The 14,588-nt window shown below is 39.3% G+C and overlaps 1 protein-coding gene across 1 annotated transcript in view; it reads right to left on the bottom strand.

Moving 5' to 3' along the window:
• Positions 1 to 4,065, bottom strand: part of LOC110988793 (uncharacterized) — a 31,114-nt gene extending 27,049 nt beyond the window's left edge. The window contains exon 1 of the mRNA XM_022252624.2: positions 3,866 to 4,065. Within this exon, the coding sequence (XP_022108316.2) occupies positions 3,866 to 3,961 (96 nt within the window). The 5' untranslated portion in view covers positions 3,962 to 4,065. The remainder of the gene's footprint in view (positions 1 to 3,865) is intronic.
• Between the last annotated feature and the right edge of the window lie 10,523 nt (positions 4,066 to 14,588).

Genomic DNA, 14,588 nt, shown 5'->3' with positions numbered 1-14,588 from the left:
AATCAACTGGTTAGAAGTCACTAACTGAGTCAACACATCATCAGATCTCTTTGCTGCGGCCCAAACTTGAACATCTTTGGACTCTTCACTACAGACTGCAGTCTCTCTGACATTTTGCTTCTTTACGGGCTTGTCTTCACATTCTGGGAAAAAGCTCCAGTGCACGTTCCCTAAACTTATAGAAACTCAACTTTGGTTTTTCAATCTGTATACGGTGCAGTTCCCTACGAATCGTATCATCATGTGTACCTTGCACGAAGCGCTCTTTCAACGCCTTGTCGCGCATGAGCTGCAGTGCAGCTAATTCTGGCCCTTGCGCACTCTGTTCCATGCGGTCAAGGATCCTCATCAAGGCGCGACTGAATTCCGCAAGCGTTTCCCCTTCTTTTTGGCATCGAGCATACAGTGTACCTGTTAATGAGGAAATACTCTCAGACTGGCCAAAGACTCAGCAGAAGCGTGCAATCAGTTTTTCAATGTTATCTCTTTCCTCCGGTGGGCTACAGAGGACTTCTTCTTTTGCCACGCCCCCCAAATGGTCTAAGGCGACCCCAACCTGCTCTTTCTCGGTCAATTCCAGTTGTCAACAATAGGAGTTAAATTCCTCGACCTATTCACCTGATGTTAGGTCCCCAGGTTTTGCAGGCGGACCAGTGAACTTTGACAACCTTAATTTTGGTTCCCTTGTAAACTTAAGACCTTGAGAAGCCTTGGCAAGTGTTTCAGCTAGAGCCTCATTTGATTTGGCAATGACCTCCGCTAAGCCTTCAGCAGTAGCCATGTTTCCACCAAAAGGTAAGGAAAGGTTCTCAATATTGTCAAAAGTTGAGTGTATATCGTGAGTCAAACGTTAACCAAATATTTAAGTCACACAGTTTAAAATATCACTGCACTCGTGGGACTTGAGTCATGAAATTATGCACATCTGCACAAATTAAGCAATCCAAATGAAAAGAGCCAAAACATCAATTAGTCAGGTGCGGACCCAATACCATGTGCACTAGAAGATATAAGCACTAAACATGCAAACAGTGTGGCAATCAAACAAGATTAACAAAATACCAGTCACGGGCATTTGCATGTACATGTATGCGCTGAACATGTTGACCCCATCATACAGATGAAATTAAATATCAGACTTCAAGGGAACTAACAACAGGGATTATCCAAAACAGAACTTTCAAAACATAGCTGGGGGTTTAACATTTGTTATACATGTATTACATGTTGTATGTACCATTAAACAATTAAACAATTGACATAAAATGAATGCAATACACAAACTACTCAGTGTTGAGATCCCGTCTACGACGCCAGTTTGTCATGGAACAGGAACGGGTCGACTCCTGTCAAGGAGGGGGGGTGTGAACTCCACCTCGGTGTGACGAGGGTGTGCACCACTGGAGAAATGACTCAACATGAGTTGGTTGCATGCATAGTGCACGTTACGCACAAGTCGGAACGTTCCATTCACAATCATTAAAACAGCCAGAAAATACACCTCTAAATAATTGATTTACTCAACTCAAATCCCATTACCAGAGGGGATAAGCTACAAGCTTACCGTCAGTATGCGGATAGCGCACACATTGATCTCCCAAACAGGTAATTTTAGGGTCAAACTGATCAGCAACCATTTATTGTGATCGCCCTCTGCAGCGTGGAAGACGGAGAGAGTGAGAGCTCTGCTGGCGGCCAAATATGTACTTAGACAAAGTTATTCTATTAATCTCTACAATTTACAAATAGGTAAACAACTGATCCCCTTAAAATATCCCAGTCAGACCAAAAAGTAAGCCCTGTTTATATGGACCGGAAGTCTTCATTTCATACTTTATTTACTGTTATTCCTGAGAAGTGTCATGAGCGGCACTGCCTTATAGTAGGCGGATGTACCCTTTGTTTACATGAGTAGGGAGCTTTCTCCCCAGATACAGCGCCGTTCATAAAAGGGGCTTTTCCATGAGTGGCTGAGTACACGTTACATACATACTTGCTTTACATTAAAGGGCAAAATCCTGTTCCCCTACAGATATAGGAATCCATTCCATATTATGTTATACAAGTATCTGTTTTTCCGGTTTGCAACGTTTTAGGCTTACTGTTCAAGCAAAAACTTTTTTTAAAACTTTCGGTGATAATTCTGACGGCAACTTCAACAAACGTTATATCATTGCTCAAGTGAACGGTTTAAACCCATGTGGTTGTTGGACAGTTGGCAACCTTTTGGGCAATTTCACTCCGATTTCCAAGAATAGGTCTTTGTAGGGTTGTGCGTCAATTTTAAACGAGCTCCAATCACGAGCTCAAAATATTTTACTGTAAAAAGGAAACAGCTTAGATTGGACAGTGGTTGCCTTCATAGCTCTTCTACAATCGTCTTAATAATTTGTCCCTGGTGATTCCTTTGCAAATGGTTTTAGCATGGGTCTTATGTTTTCGGCCCAATATTACACCATAAAGTACTTCACCCGTCTTTTTTATTACGCAGAAAGGTCAACATGTCTTCTATCGTCTTTCTGTTGATTTCGACTGCACGTTATCACTGACCTTCACTGTAATCTTGACTTTACGTCTTGCCCATGGGTTTGCTAATAGGGCATGTAAACATCAGTTCAATTTGGCCTATCTTTGAGCAAATCCTGCAACTCTTTCGTTTGGTGTTTTCCATCCGCCATGGTTTCTGTAAGTATCTGTATGAATGGCTGGAAAAAGGCCCCGTCCAATCCTTCTAAAAGGGAATCTTAACATTTATTTTAGATCAGGGTTTACTGGTGGCAAATTTCCCTAGAATAATCAGGGTTACATTATAGTTTTGGCTCAATAGGGTAATATTACTGACCTCCTTAGAGTCATTCACGTGATATTCACGTGATTGGTATTCAACCTCTACATGACAAAATGGGATGCCAGAGAAAGGGAGACACAGAAAATCGCGAAATCCAGTCTTTCAAAGAGCCCCTTTCTCCCATTTGAAATTTTTAGGGTCTGAAAATTAAAAGCCTGTTCTTTTTCAACCGAAGGCCGTCTGCATCTGATGCTTTCGCTATAACACACACTAGGGAAGGCCCTTAAAAGAAGTCATTGGTCATAGGCATAAGCGTTCCTAGCCACATCTACTTCTTCAGTACACAGAATCTTGGTTAGAACCCTATGCAATTGAAGTTGCAGTTCATGGCCATTTACATCACGACACATGGCTGAAACGACTGACATAAATGTCAGTGTATTTCTTAGTCAGCCTGTTTGATGCACTTCAAGTGATAAACGGCTACCTCATCGCCATCAATACTAGTTTAGTTTCTTTACTATCGATCATGAACTTTTCTGCTAGTTTAAAGTTGGGGAAAGAAAAACAGAAAATTCTGCATTATTAAAAATAAGTTAAGGAAATTTACATACTTTTAACGTTACTTTAAAGGTGAGACTCAATGTTGCTTTAAACAAGGAAGGTCTTAAAAATGTCCCATTTTAATTCACAGTGCATCCCGGCGGCGAAGTAATTACAAGGCTGGAGGTGCTGCTGCAAGCAACATCACAATTTCGTTCATATTAGCATCTTGCTTTAACTTTTTTTTAAGAAATATCCAAGGGAAACCTATTAGATTAAAAAATCTAAAGTCATGTTTTTTTATGAAGAAATTATGAAATCTGTAGGCCTACTCTCCATCGTTAGAGGCAGATTCATTAGTCATTTTGAATCTAGACTTGCCGTACCTAACTCGCGTCGAATTAGTGATCAAGTTGTTTTGTCATGGTTAGTTATCGTGACTACCCAGGTTGTCGGGCACAGACTGTGGTGCATACGCATTCAAATCAATTGAATTCGATTTTGGTCAATTTGTCAAAAAGGTCATTTTCCTACCTGTGACAACGTCGTCAAAAGAAGAACAAGTTTCATCCTTGGTTTGAGTTCGACTGCAGTGAGTAGTTGCTGGTTGTAATGCTCTCCGCTGACCATCCCCAGCTACTTTGAGATATCAACAGAACAGAGCTGCATTTTTCTGTCCAAATACTTGTCACGTATTGTAAATACGCTCAACGCAGGGTTTCAGTTCCACTGTTTGCCAACACGGGATCACCCTATCATGAAAAACATCGACGTCACCATTTCAAAAGCTATGACGAGTGCATACCAGCGTGGTCGTTAATCGTGTCTATTGTCCTTATCTTAGACTTACCTTATCTTAGAATGTCAATATCACACAATAAAAGTTTTAGTCTTTCTTGTGCTTTTGTGGTACGGTTCAAAGTCTTCACGGAAGTTAACAAGGAAGCCATATGTGCAGTTCTTCAGTTAACAAAATGCACATGCATCGAAACTACGCTTCGAAGTGCAAAAGGGGCCACAACCAACAAAAAGTAGAATTCAAAGTGGTGTCTCACTCCGGATGTCACCCTAAGTTGTTAATATTTATCTCGTCGCTGGGTTAGCGAGTACTTATCGAAAAGGGGAGATGCCAAAAGACTGGGCACAGTACATCTGAGTATTATGACACACCTCATAAAATAATTTGCCAGCTTGTAGAAACATAAAAAGTACAAAAGGTGTCATAGGGACAATTATTGGGAAACAAGATTGAAAATGGGGTAAAATGGACAATATAAGGCACGTTTACAAATACTGCACTTGAAAATTGCACTTCAAGGTTCTTTAAACTCACCCTCATAAGGTGCGTTAGAATATTTGTTAGCCTCCGTTTTTGCTGTTTGACACTTCAAATATAATCTCAAATTATGTATACCTCTAATTTTCATTACAAAAAAATGGAAGGGAATGACATATTGGTCCACCAATCTTTTGAATCAAGCGCATAGATCATGTGATTTTACGCAATACAAAACAAGATCTTTTGTTGGACACCAGGCTTTATTCAAAAATAGATTTCCTTTCATTGGCTTTCACCTAGACTTGATACATGGGTCGGTCATCTTGGAACTGAAAGCGACTGTAATGCTTCAATGGAGCAGAAACGAAAGCAATAAAACAAAATTTCGTAATAACTTACAACCTGTGTTACCTAATGATTAATTTTACATTTGTGAATAACTTTCCAAATATACCGTAATGTTATAAGTAAGGTTTGGGAAAATACTGAAAGGTAGGCTTAGAACGCATGACGATCATAAAATAGTCTGGTGCCATCCTACTTGTTAGTTCACTACACATAGTACAATTTTTGGAAGAAGATTGAAATGGCTTCCACGTGATTAAGGTAAAGATATTACAAAAAGCGGTAAAGATTTAGTTTCAAAAATTCCTCCCAGCACTTCAGACCCTTTAAAATGTTTAAAAGGTAGCTTCCCTGACTCTCTATTTTTAAGCCCAATTACACAGGAAGAACTATAATAATAATAAGAAAAGCACGGGTTATGATAAATTGATAATATTCTTATTAAAAATATTGCTCCTTTCATTGTTCAACCCTTAAATGATATTTTCAATCTTTCTTTAATAACTGGTGAGGTTCCTGACCAACTTAAAATTGCTAAAGTTATTCAAATCTTGCAAGGACTACTGATGTTCACAATTATAACACCAGGTCTTCAAATGAGCTTCATCTTCATAAAGTCAGAACATCTATTCGCCTCTCAACTGTTAAATAGCAAAGACCCCTTCTCTGGAACCAAATCTGATCTCTTTGTCCAATGACGACAATTGCAACTTGTAAAAGGCATTATGGGAAACTTTTATTAAATGCAGCGGACAACTAAGAGTATGATTTCTTCTAAACAATGCCAAAGTTGTATTTATATATTGTTAAACCTGTAAATGGGATTTTGTGACGTTGTTGTATACAGCTATCTAAGAACTTGAACTAATGAAGACCTTCACACCTTATTCTGTAATATTTATTTTGATAGTTGTTTCTCTCGAGAATTGTAAATTTACATGTATTATCTTTGCAGGGGGCAGACCCCGTAAAAGCTTCGGATTTTTGTCTGACCTCCCTCCATACTATTTAATTTATTTTCATTACCTTATATAATTTAAATTGTGTATAGTATGGAATATAAACAAACCAAACCAAAGGTTTATTGGACTCTAAAGATTATTCAGATACACTAACATAACTAGCCGTAGCGAGAAGAGGGAATGGTGGTAGCCCTTCTATATGCGTCTGTATTATTTGAATATTATCCCTGTTGCCAGTTCTGAGAATAAGTTGACTGGATTTAATTTAAGATGTCCAGATCCAAAAATATACGAACTTGCTTTATAATCATGATAGCGCTATACTTGAGGTAATTTTTTAAACTTCAGGCAAACTTGAATGCTCCATTCTGATTGATCGATCCATGACAACAGTGTGACATATAACCATTGATCTCCATTATAAAGATCTTTTTGTGTTGTAAGAATCATGGTAAATCGACATAATTATGTGGGATTAATTATGCAAACGCTCAACTGCAAATTTCACTGTAAATTAAAAGGTGGTGAGTTTGCGCACATAGGCCCCGATAGCATGTTTATATGTTTGAAAATGAATTAATTGTCACTATTGCGCAAAATAAACGCCAATTTGAAAATATGCGTGCTTGCTTTAATAATCAGGACAGCACTATAGTGTGTAGGGTCACAAAATTTCAGATATCGTTTATTTAATTTATTAATGAGATAAAATTTTCATTTTTTAGCACTTCCAAACTAGTGTCTGCAAACTATACTGGGCACAATTTACCTTGGTTCTTCATGTCAGTGCACAACACTGGAGCTCGTGAACCTTTTTATATTAATGACAACGAAATAGAAAGGGTTAATGAGTACAGATATCTTGGTACTGTTATTGAAGACAAACTTAACTGGAACAAAACACCCAGGTAGTCTTTGGCAAGGCCATGCAACGGATGTTTTTCCTTCGTAAGCTCAAACAGTTTGATGTTGTCAGGACGATCCTACGTCTATTATACCAATCCATAATAAAGAGCATTGTTTCTTTTAACATAATGAGTGTGTATGGTTCACTTTCACAAAAAATAGGAATAGGTTTGAGCGTGTTCGTAAAACAGCTCAACGCTCGGTAGGTGTCACCTTACCAACATAATGACAATTTCTACTTGGAACATGTAATATCTAAGGTACATGTCATTGTATCAGATCCAACTCATCCACTTTTTGAGTGTTTTGTTTTTAATAGATCCGGTTTTAGACTTTGTGTGCCTCGCACAAACCTAACTCGATACAGGCAATCCTTTGTTCCCAACTCCATTTATTTAACAAATCAGGTGTTCGTAATTAAGGGATCTAATGTCTTTGGATTTTCTGGTAGTTTTTATTTGTATGTTAATAATTTTTATTTGAGTTAATTTGTTTTAGTGGGTTAATCTTGTTGGTTAAATATTGTAAATTGTTGTCTATTTTTAAGTACCTATTTTTGTATTTGGATGTGCCAATGGAAACAAAATTTCTGTATTTTTTATGTTGCGGACAATAAAATTCTAATCTAATGTAAGTGGGCCATTTAATTATTGTGACATGTAATACGATGTTCAGAACTTCAACACTGAGATTTGCAGTGCGACTTAGGTCCAGGGCAGCTATCTGGTCTCATGTTAAAGCAACAATGGAGCATTGTTGTAATGCGACATCGGTTTATGCATTGCTCGCCAACCCCAATAGAACCGCCCCTGTCAATCAGTACATCGCTAACTTGAGCAGAATATTAGTTGTGTATTGCTCATAGTCTCATCTCAAGAACACACAAAGTAAAAGATGTTGCTAAAAAGATTTACCCAATGCAACTTTCCAAAAATCATTTAATCAGTTAATTACTTATTGAATGTCCTAATAAATCACTGTAAAAACACTTAATCATTTTTACTTAAAAATTGTCCAGCTCTATTTAAAAAATGACCAATTTAAATTAGTAAGACAGACCAATTGACTAACATTTATCAGTCAAGGGTAAGTCAAATATCTGTCAAAATTGACCAAAGTCAGTCCCCTGGGCTGATTTAAAATTATTCCTGTCTTGATTTAATACCTCATTGAGACTCGACTGTGTTGTATTTTTCCTTTTGACTTATATATGAGCACAAATGACTAACTTTTGTTTACAGCGCTGAATTTGTAGGCAATCTAAGTGACCTTAACGCAGTGTCTACTGGAAACCCATCCATACAAATAGATGCCTCGAAAGGATTATTTCTGAATAAGTGCAAGAAGGATATGCGCTTAACAACATTTCCCCTTCCTTCAAAAATACTTGTCGAATTTGGACACTTGCAAAGAATATTTGCTTTGATACACTATGACTCTCACTAAGGTGTTCTATAATACAACAAAATGTGTGCGTCGTGGCGTCGCTCGTCAGGATGTGCCGTCGCGTGCATTTAAACTCTGCTCAGTTTCGGCCATTTGTCGATTAATTTGAATACTTCTTCTTTTACAAATTTGGCGGTTGAAACTGATTTAGCATACTAGGGTTGACTTAATCATTGATGCCATTACAGACATAACATCACAACCCAACTTGGTATTAATCCTTGTCCTCACACGTAATGAAGGGGGTATCACAAATAGACGTCATTACAACTTCTACAAATTCCCAATATGCTGTCGTCACAACAAGCACACCGAAGCGATCGGCGTTATTGGAAGACAAAAACTTGAGTTCAATAGTCCAAAACTGCACTTGAGGAAATCATTTGCGAAAAAGATGAGCCTAAATACTATGACATTAATGACATTACTTCTGGCCAAGGCTTTCTTGGAAATACAGGATGGTCCTCTTACAGGATATATGACCTCTGTCCGTGTCACTAAACACGTATTTAAAACAGCACCTTCATTATCGATAGATTAGTCCTTCTGGCTGCGACACCAGGAGGTCTCCAATTATAAAACCTTTTAGTTGACGACTTTTCGATTGTATTAAGGCGAAAGAAGGCAGCTGTGCAGACTTGTTTTTAATCTGGGTCATTAATAATTTATGCGCGTGTAAATCATGCCTTAAACATGAACTCGGCAACCAAGCAGAAGCACGCATTACCTTAGGTCTGGGTTGCCAGGACTTCTTAAGATGGCAGCGTGCTAACAACAGGCTCTGCGGAGTTGTGGCGTATACTGAGTTTTAAGAGATAAATCTGACGTATGGCTGTTGGTGTTGGGAATCTACCTCGAGTGTGCCTGGTGCGATCGGTTAGTGTGGTGCTTGTTCTCAGTTGCGGGAGCTGCCGATTATATCAGATCTCATTGAAGATTGGGGGAGGATTGTTAGACAGCCCGTTTATTTAAGAAGTGTTGGATTATAGGGTTAGAGAACCCGTGTAAACCAGTTAGTTGGGGAATTAGCGAAGCTTAGACTGGAAGGACTGCGTGTCGTTTTCCATGTTTGTTGGCGTAACGACGGTTAATTTGTTGCATTCCTGGTCTGAGAGCTTGCTTTCCTCATGGAGGTTTACTGGGTGCAGGTTTCCGTTAGAGTCCGGTGAGGACTTTTCTTACTTGCATTATTTCATAATAGCTTGAAGTGAAACAATGTCAGTGACATCTACGAGATTTTTCTGGACCATGTTCTTCAGCTACATGAGAAGAATTTAATTTCCCTTACGACAAATCCCATGCCGCTATGATAAAATTAAATCTCTCTGGTTATTAGAGGGTATTTACACCTCTATCAGAAAGAAAAATCATCTTTACAAAAAGTTCCTGAAAAATCCGTCGGAGCAAAATAAACAGTTACTCTGTGTATAAAAACAGGTTAAATTCTTGAATTCGATCTGCAAAAGGGAGCTATCTGTACAAAAGGTTTGATAAGGAAAATGGTAATACTAAGGGTACATGGAACCTGGTTAATTCTATATTAAACAAGGGCAAGCCTAAGTGTGCCACTATTCATTTAATTCAAGGTGGACAGGTATGAAAAGTGATGGGAACAGAGAAATTGCCGATGCCATCAATGATTATTTTATTAATATTGGTGCAAAACTTGCCAGTGAGCTTCCTTCATGCGATACCTCATTTGCATTCTTCCTACCTAAGAGATGTCCTTACTCACTGTTTCTGACACCTGTTACGTACGAAGAGATAGTGGAAGTCCTTTCTGAAATTTCTGCAAATAAGGCCCTTGGTTGTGATGGTCTAAACATATATGTGATAAAAGAGGCTAAGTTCTCTTTTGCTAAACCAATGACTACTATTTTTTAAAATCTTTTATTACAGGAACATTTCCAGAAGGATTAAAAATAGGTAAGGTCACACCTATTCATAAAAGTGGCTGTAAGCATGATGCAGGCAATTTTAGACCTATAGCAGTTCTATCTACATTTTCCAAAATATTTGAGAAGTTAGTTTATAAGCGACTAATATCTTTTGTCAATAAATATGATATTTTCTCTCTGATTCAACTGCCTATGTTGTTAACGAATTATTAACCGCAATAGAAAAAAAGAAATTGGGGTGTTTTGGGACCTTTTCAAGGCGTTCGATACAGTTAATCTTGACTTGATTCATAAATTGGAGCACTACGGTGTACGTGGAATTGCACTGGAATGGTTCAAATGCTACTTATCCAATAGAACACAATTTGTATCATTTAATTCCGTTAATCCCAGCAGTCAAACAATTTCCTATGGTGTACCACAGGGCTCTGTGTTAGGCCCTCTACTGTTCATTATACATATTAATGATATATGTTATACCTCTAGTAAAGTCTCATTTTGTCTATTTGCAGGTGACACAAGCCTTATTTATAGTCATGAGAATGTTAATACAGCTGTTCATATTTTAAATATTGAACTCACAAAATAAACGTTTGGCTATTAACCAAGAAACTGTGTATCGATTTAGTCAAATCTAATTATATGACTTTTTGTACTAAACAACAAAATTACATTCAAACTTTCCTTTTGGTATTAAATGGAAAAACGTTGAATAAAATAACAAGTACAACATTTATGGTATAGATATAAATGAGCACTTGCCTTGGAAGAGTCATATAAGTGTAGTCTCGAGTAAAGTATCAAAATGTATTGGTATAATGAACCGTTTAAAGTTTTTTCTCCCATTTAATATTCTGTTAACTCTGTATAATTCTTTTGTGCTACCATATTTGAATTATTGTATTTTGACATGGGGAGGTCCTTTATCTAATTGGGACCAATTTTACATCTTACAAAAACGTGCTGTCCGAATAATTTTTCATGCTGGATATTATGACCACACGGCCGCATTGTTCTCTAAACATAAAGTGCTAAAGGTATATGACCTTTATAAATATCAGTTAGGTAAATTTATGTATAAATGTATAAATGATAAGCTGCCACTGTATTTTAAATCATACTTTAAACTTACCTCAAATGTTCACTCATATCATACCAGAAGTACCTCTCAAAAGAAATTATATGTTGATGCCAACAGAACTTCATTACACAAAAATTATCTCGTACAATGCGGTGTCCAATACTGGGATAGCCTAAATGAAATCATAAAAGCAGCGCCAACTAGTAACATTTGCTCTAAAGTTGAAAAATCTAATGCTTTCAGAATACATCACCTGTACCAACTAGAATTGTATTTTGATGCATTGTATTATCTCCTGCCTGTCAATGTTTGTCCGTATGTATGTCATTGCCAAAAACATGTTCATGTCTTGTATTTTCCTATGTTATAATACATGTATGTATGTCTGTCAATACGTTAGGATACAAAAGTTAAACTTTGCTTCACCCTTTACCGAAATGTTGTTCTTTAACGTGTTAACGTGTTAAATTCCATCGAAAACATGCCAAATTAAGACAAAAATAATATGTTAGCAATAGCAGCAGATCTAATTTAATGCCTTAAATTATAACAGGAAAACAGGGCAATTTCATGAATGCTCATCCAATGTACAACCTCTGGCCTGTAGCAAAAGCAAATAACCTAACAAGCAAAAATACCTAGGAGAACATAAGAAAATTTCACGATTCATTCCAATCACAGGTGGTATACCTACAATACTGCCGCCAGATCGTTGTTCAACGTTTCCGGCGAGTGGTTTACATATGAATATAAATACCTTCGAAAACTCCAGTTCTATGATTCTGAGAAAAAATTCAATCAATACATGACAGTTTTTTAATTATGTAGATAGTTTCCATTATCCTCCAGCAATTAAACCACAAGCAAACTCTTTTTACGGTATTAAATTTATTATCAAGTATGTTTTAATGATTGTTCATGTTGCGGATATAAAAAGCAGCTGCCCCAATTCCATCTTTCCCGTCACACCTGCAAATAAACATTCAAAATGCATTTTGGAATAAAGAACTCCTTGAGAGTACGCATGCGTAGAAGTGGGTGGGGGTTATTTAATCACCTTGAACCTTGTCGCAGTTTGGGAACTGTGTGGCTTAGAAAGGCAGTAGAGATTATTGTTGTATAAGTCTACCCTGTTATGCTGTATAATTACAAAGATTTTCCTTGCTTGTGTAGTCCCGACTCATTAGTTTTACGCCATCGGTGGATTATTTAGACTTGAGGAGTACCTGGTCCTTTAGGGTTACCTGATCATTGAAGGTTACCTGGACATTGACGAGTACCTGGTCTTTGAGGGTTACCTGGTCTTTGAGGGTTACCTGATTATTGTGAGGACTACGTGGTCAGTGAGGGTTACAATGATCACCGTAAGGCTTACCCTGCATGGTGTAGGTTGAGGATTAACCAATCACGTTCGTGGTGCAGTCGACCACGTAGGACTACTTAACCGTGAGGATCATTTTGTACATAATTAATTGCTTTTGTACATGCATGTAAAGGATAACTGAAGCGCTGATATTGAATAAACCAATCATTTAATTGCCTTAGAAATCACTGGTCACCGTGAGATTTAGTTCAGTCCTGCATCACTTGTATTGACATTTACTGTAACCTTTATTGACATTGGAATCAATTACCTAATCACAGGGCGATGGTAAATTTCCACCAAACGAACAGCCCCTAAGGCATAGCCCACCGTTCGTTAACTGATATTCCCCTTGCGTTTGGATAGACGCTCATTCTTGCGTAAGGCTTAATAAATATATTTGTGGGGTTATGGCAGATCAATTCTATCTCCAATCAGGCCAGTTTGCTGGTCCGCAAAAAGGTGTCCGTTGTCCGGCCACAATATTCATTACGTAAAACAAACACTTCGCGGCAAAGCGTGATTTTACTTTTCCTTTAAACTTATCAGCTTCATTTTTATTTCGTTTTCCCTCGTTTCATTTTGTAAGTATGCAGTAATAATTTAACTTTGAAGCCCCTGGCTATTTATACCCAGCTCCGAAAAGTAATATTGTAACGAAACATTGGCCTAGTGCCAGTCTAGGGCTGGTACCCGGCGAGGTGGCTCCGCGCCGCTGCAGCCAGTGCGTGTGTTGCTAGCGGTATATAAGGCAGCGCTCGCTGCACGTCGCGCTTTTTCTGCACGTCGCGCTCTGCATGTTGCACGTTGGCTCTCGCAAGTCTTGGTACACACGCAAGCTAGCTCTCACAAACTCGCTCTCCTGCACTCCTGGGTCACTTTAGTGTAATCGGCCGGACCGAGGACCCCGCGGCAGCCGGAGCTACCAGACAGGTACGCAGCCGAGTTGGTGAGTGGAATAACAAGTGTTGAGTTGGTTCCATTGCATTCAAGTCTCCCGCCACCTGTATAGGAGACGCCTAGATAGGATACACCTGAGTAGGAGTGAATAAATCAGAGTGCACACATAGAAAACCCTGGTGGTGTGGATTATTAGCGCCTCTACTGATGAGCCAGAGTGGGTGAGAAAGTGTGGGTGACTGCGGATTTCATGCGGTGCCTGGGGATATATTTCTCTCAAACGGAGGTACGTCCCGGGTTTTCCCGATAACCGCTCGTCGGGAGGGCCTAGTCCTGAGCGTCTGTCTGACAGCACACCACTGGCGAGTGTGAGGGTCGGCGGCACGCTACAAATTTGGTGTCAGAAGTGGGATTGGCATCGCAGAATCAGCAGTGACCAGTGACCATCGAGAGTGAAACGAGTTTGAGGAGAGATGTGGCCAACTGCAGGAGTCCTTTCAGAAGAGCGACAAGGAAGTTCGCGAATGGCTAGAGCGGATGACAAAAATGCTCGAGGCAACGCAAGGAAGGCGACAAGGGGCGCCTAGGACTACTGTCACGCGCGAGGCAACGTCAGACGACGTGTGCTACAGGTGCAAAGGCAAAGGCCATTTTTCACGTGATTGTCCGCAACGGGGCAAACGGGACGCAAAGGAGTCGGGAAACGACAGCCAGCAGACTCAACGGCCCGAGGGACAGCTGGAACAGCAAAGGGGCCAGAGTACCAAGGCGAGGACAGGCTAAAGAGGCAAAATATAGAGAAAGGCGACGTGAGACCGAACAGTGACCATAAGGCACAAGCAGGGCTTTTTGTGCAGGCGAAGGTCAGGGGAGTCAATGTGAAGCTGTTGGTGGACACGGGAGCAACTGACTCCGTCTTGTCTTTGGAGTTTTACTTCCGAGTACCCAAAGAGAAGCGGCCAGGGTTGGAGAGTGATCGCATAGGCGTTCGGAACCCTGACGGTAGCCGGATGGATACTCTCGGCAGGGCCTGGGTGGAAGTGCAGATTGGCAAGACGACATGTCCAGTTCGAGCTG

The sequence above is a fragment of the Acanthaster planci genome, linkage group LG08 (assembly GCF_054643075.1).
Source record: "Acanthaster planci isolate LZ-2023a linkage group LG08, COTS_SCS, whole genome shotgun sequence".
Taxonomy (NCBI): Eukaryota; Metazoa; Echinodermata; class Asteroidea; order Valvatida; family Acanthasteridae; genus Acanthaster; species Acanthaster planci.
The sequence above is the reverse complement of the archived record's forward strand: the minus strand, read 5'-3'. Positions and strand labels throughout refer to the sequence as shown.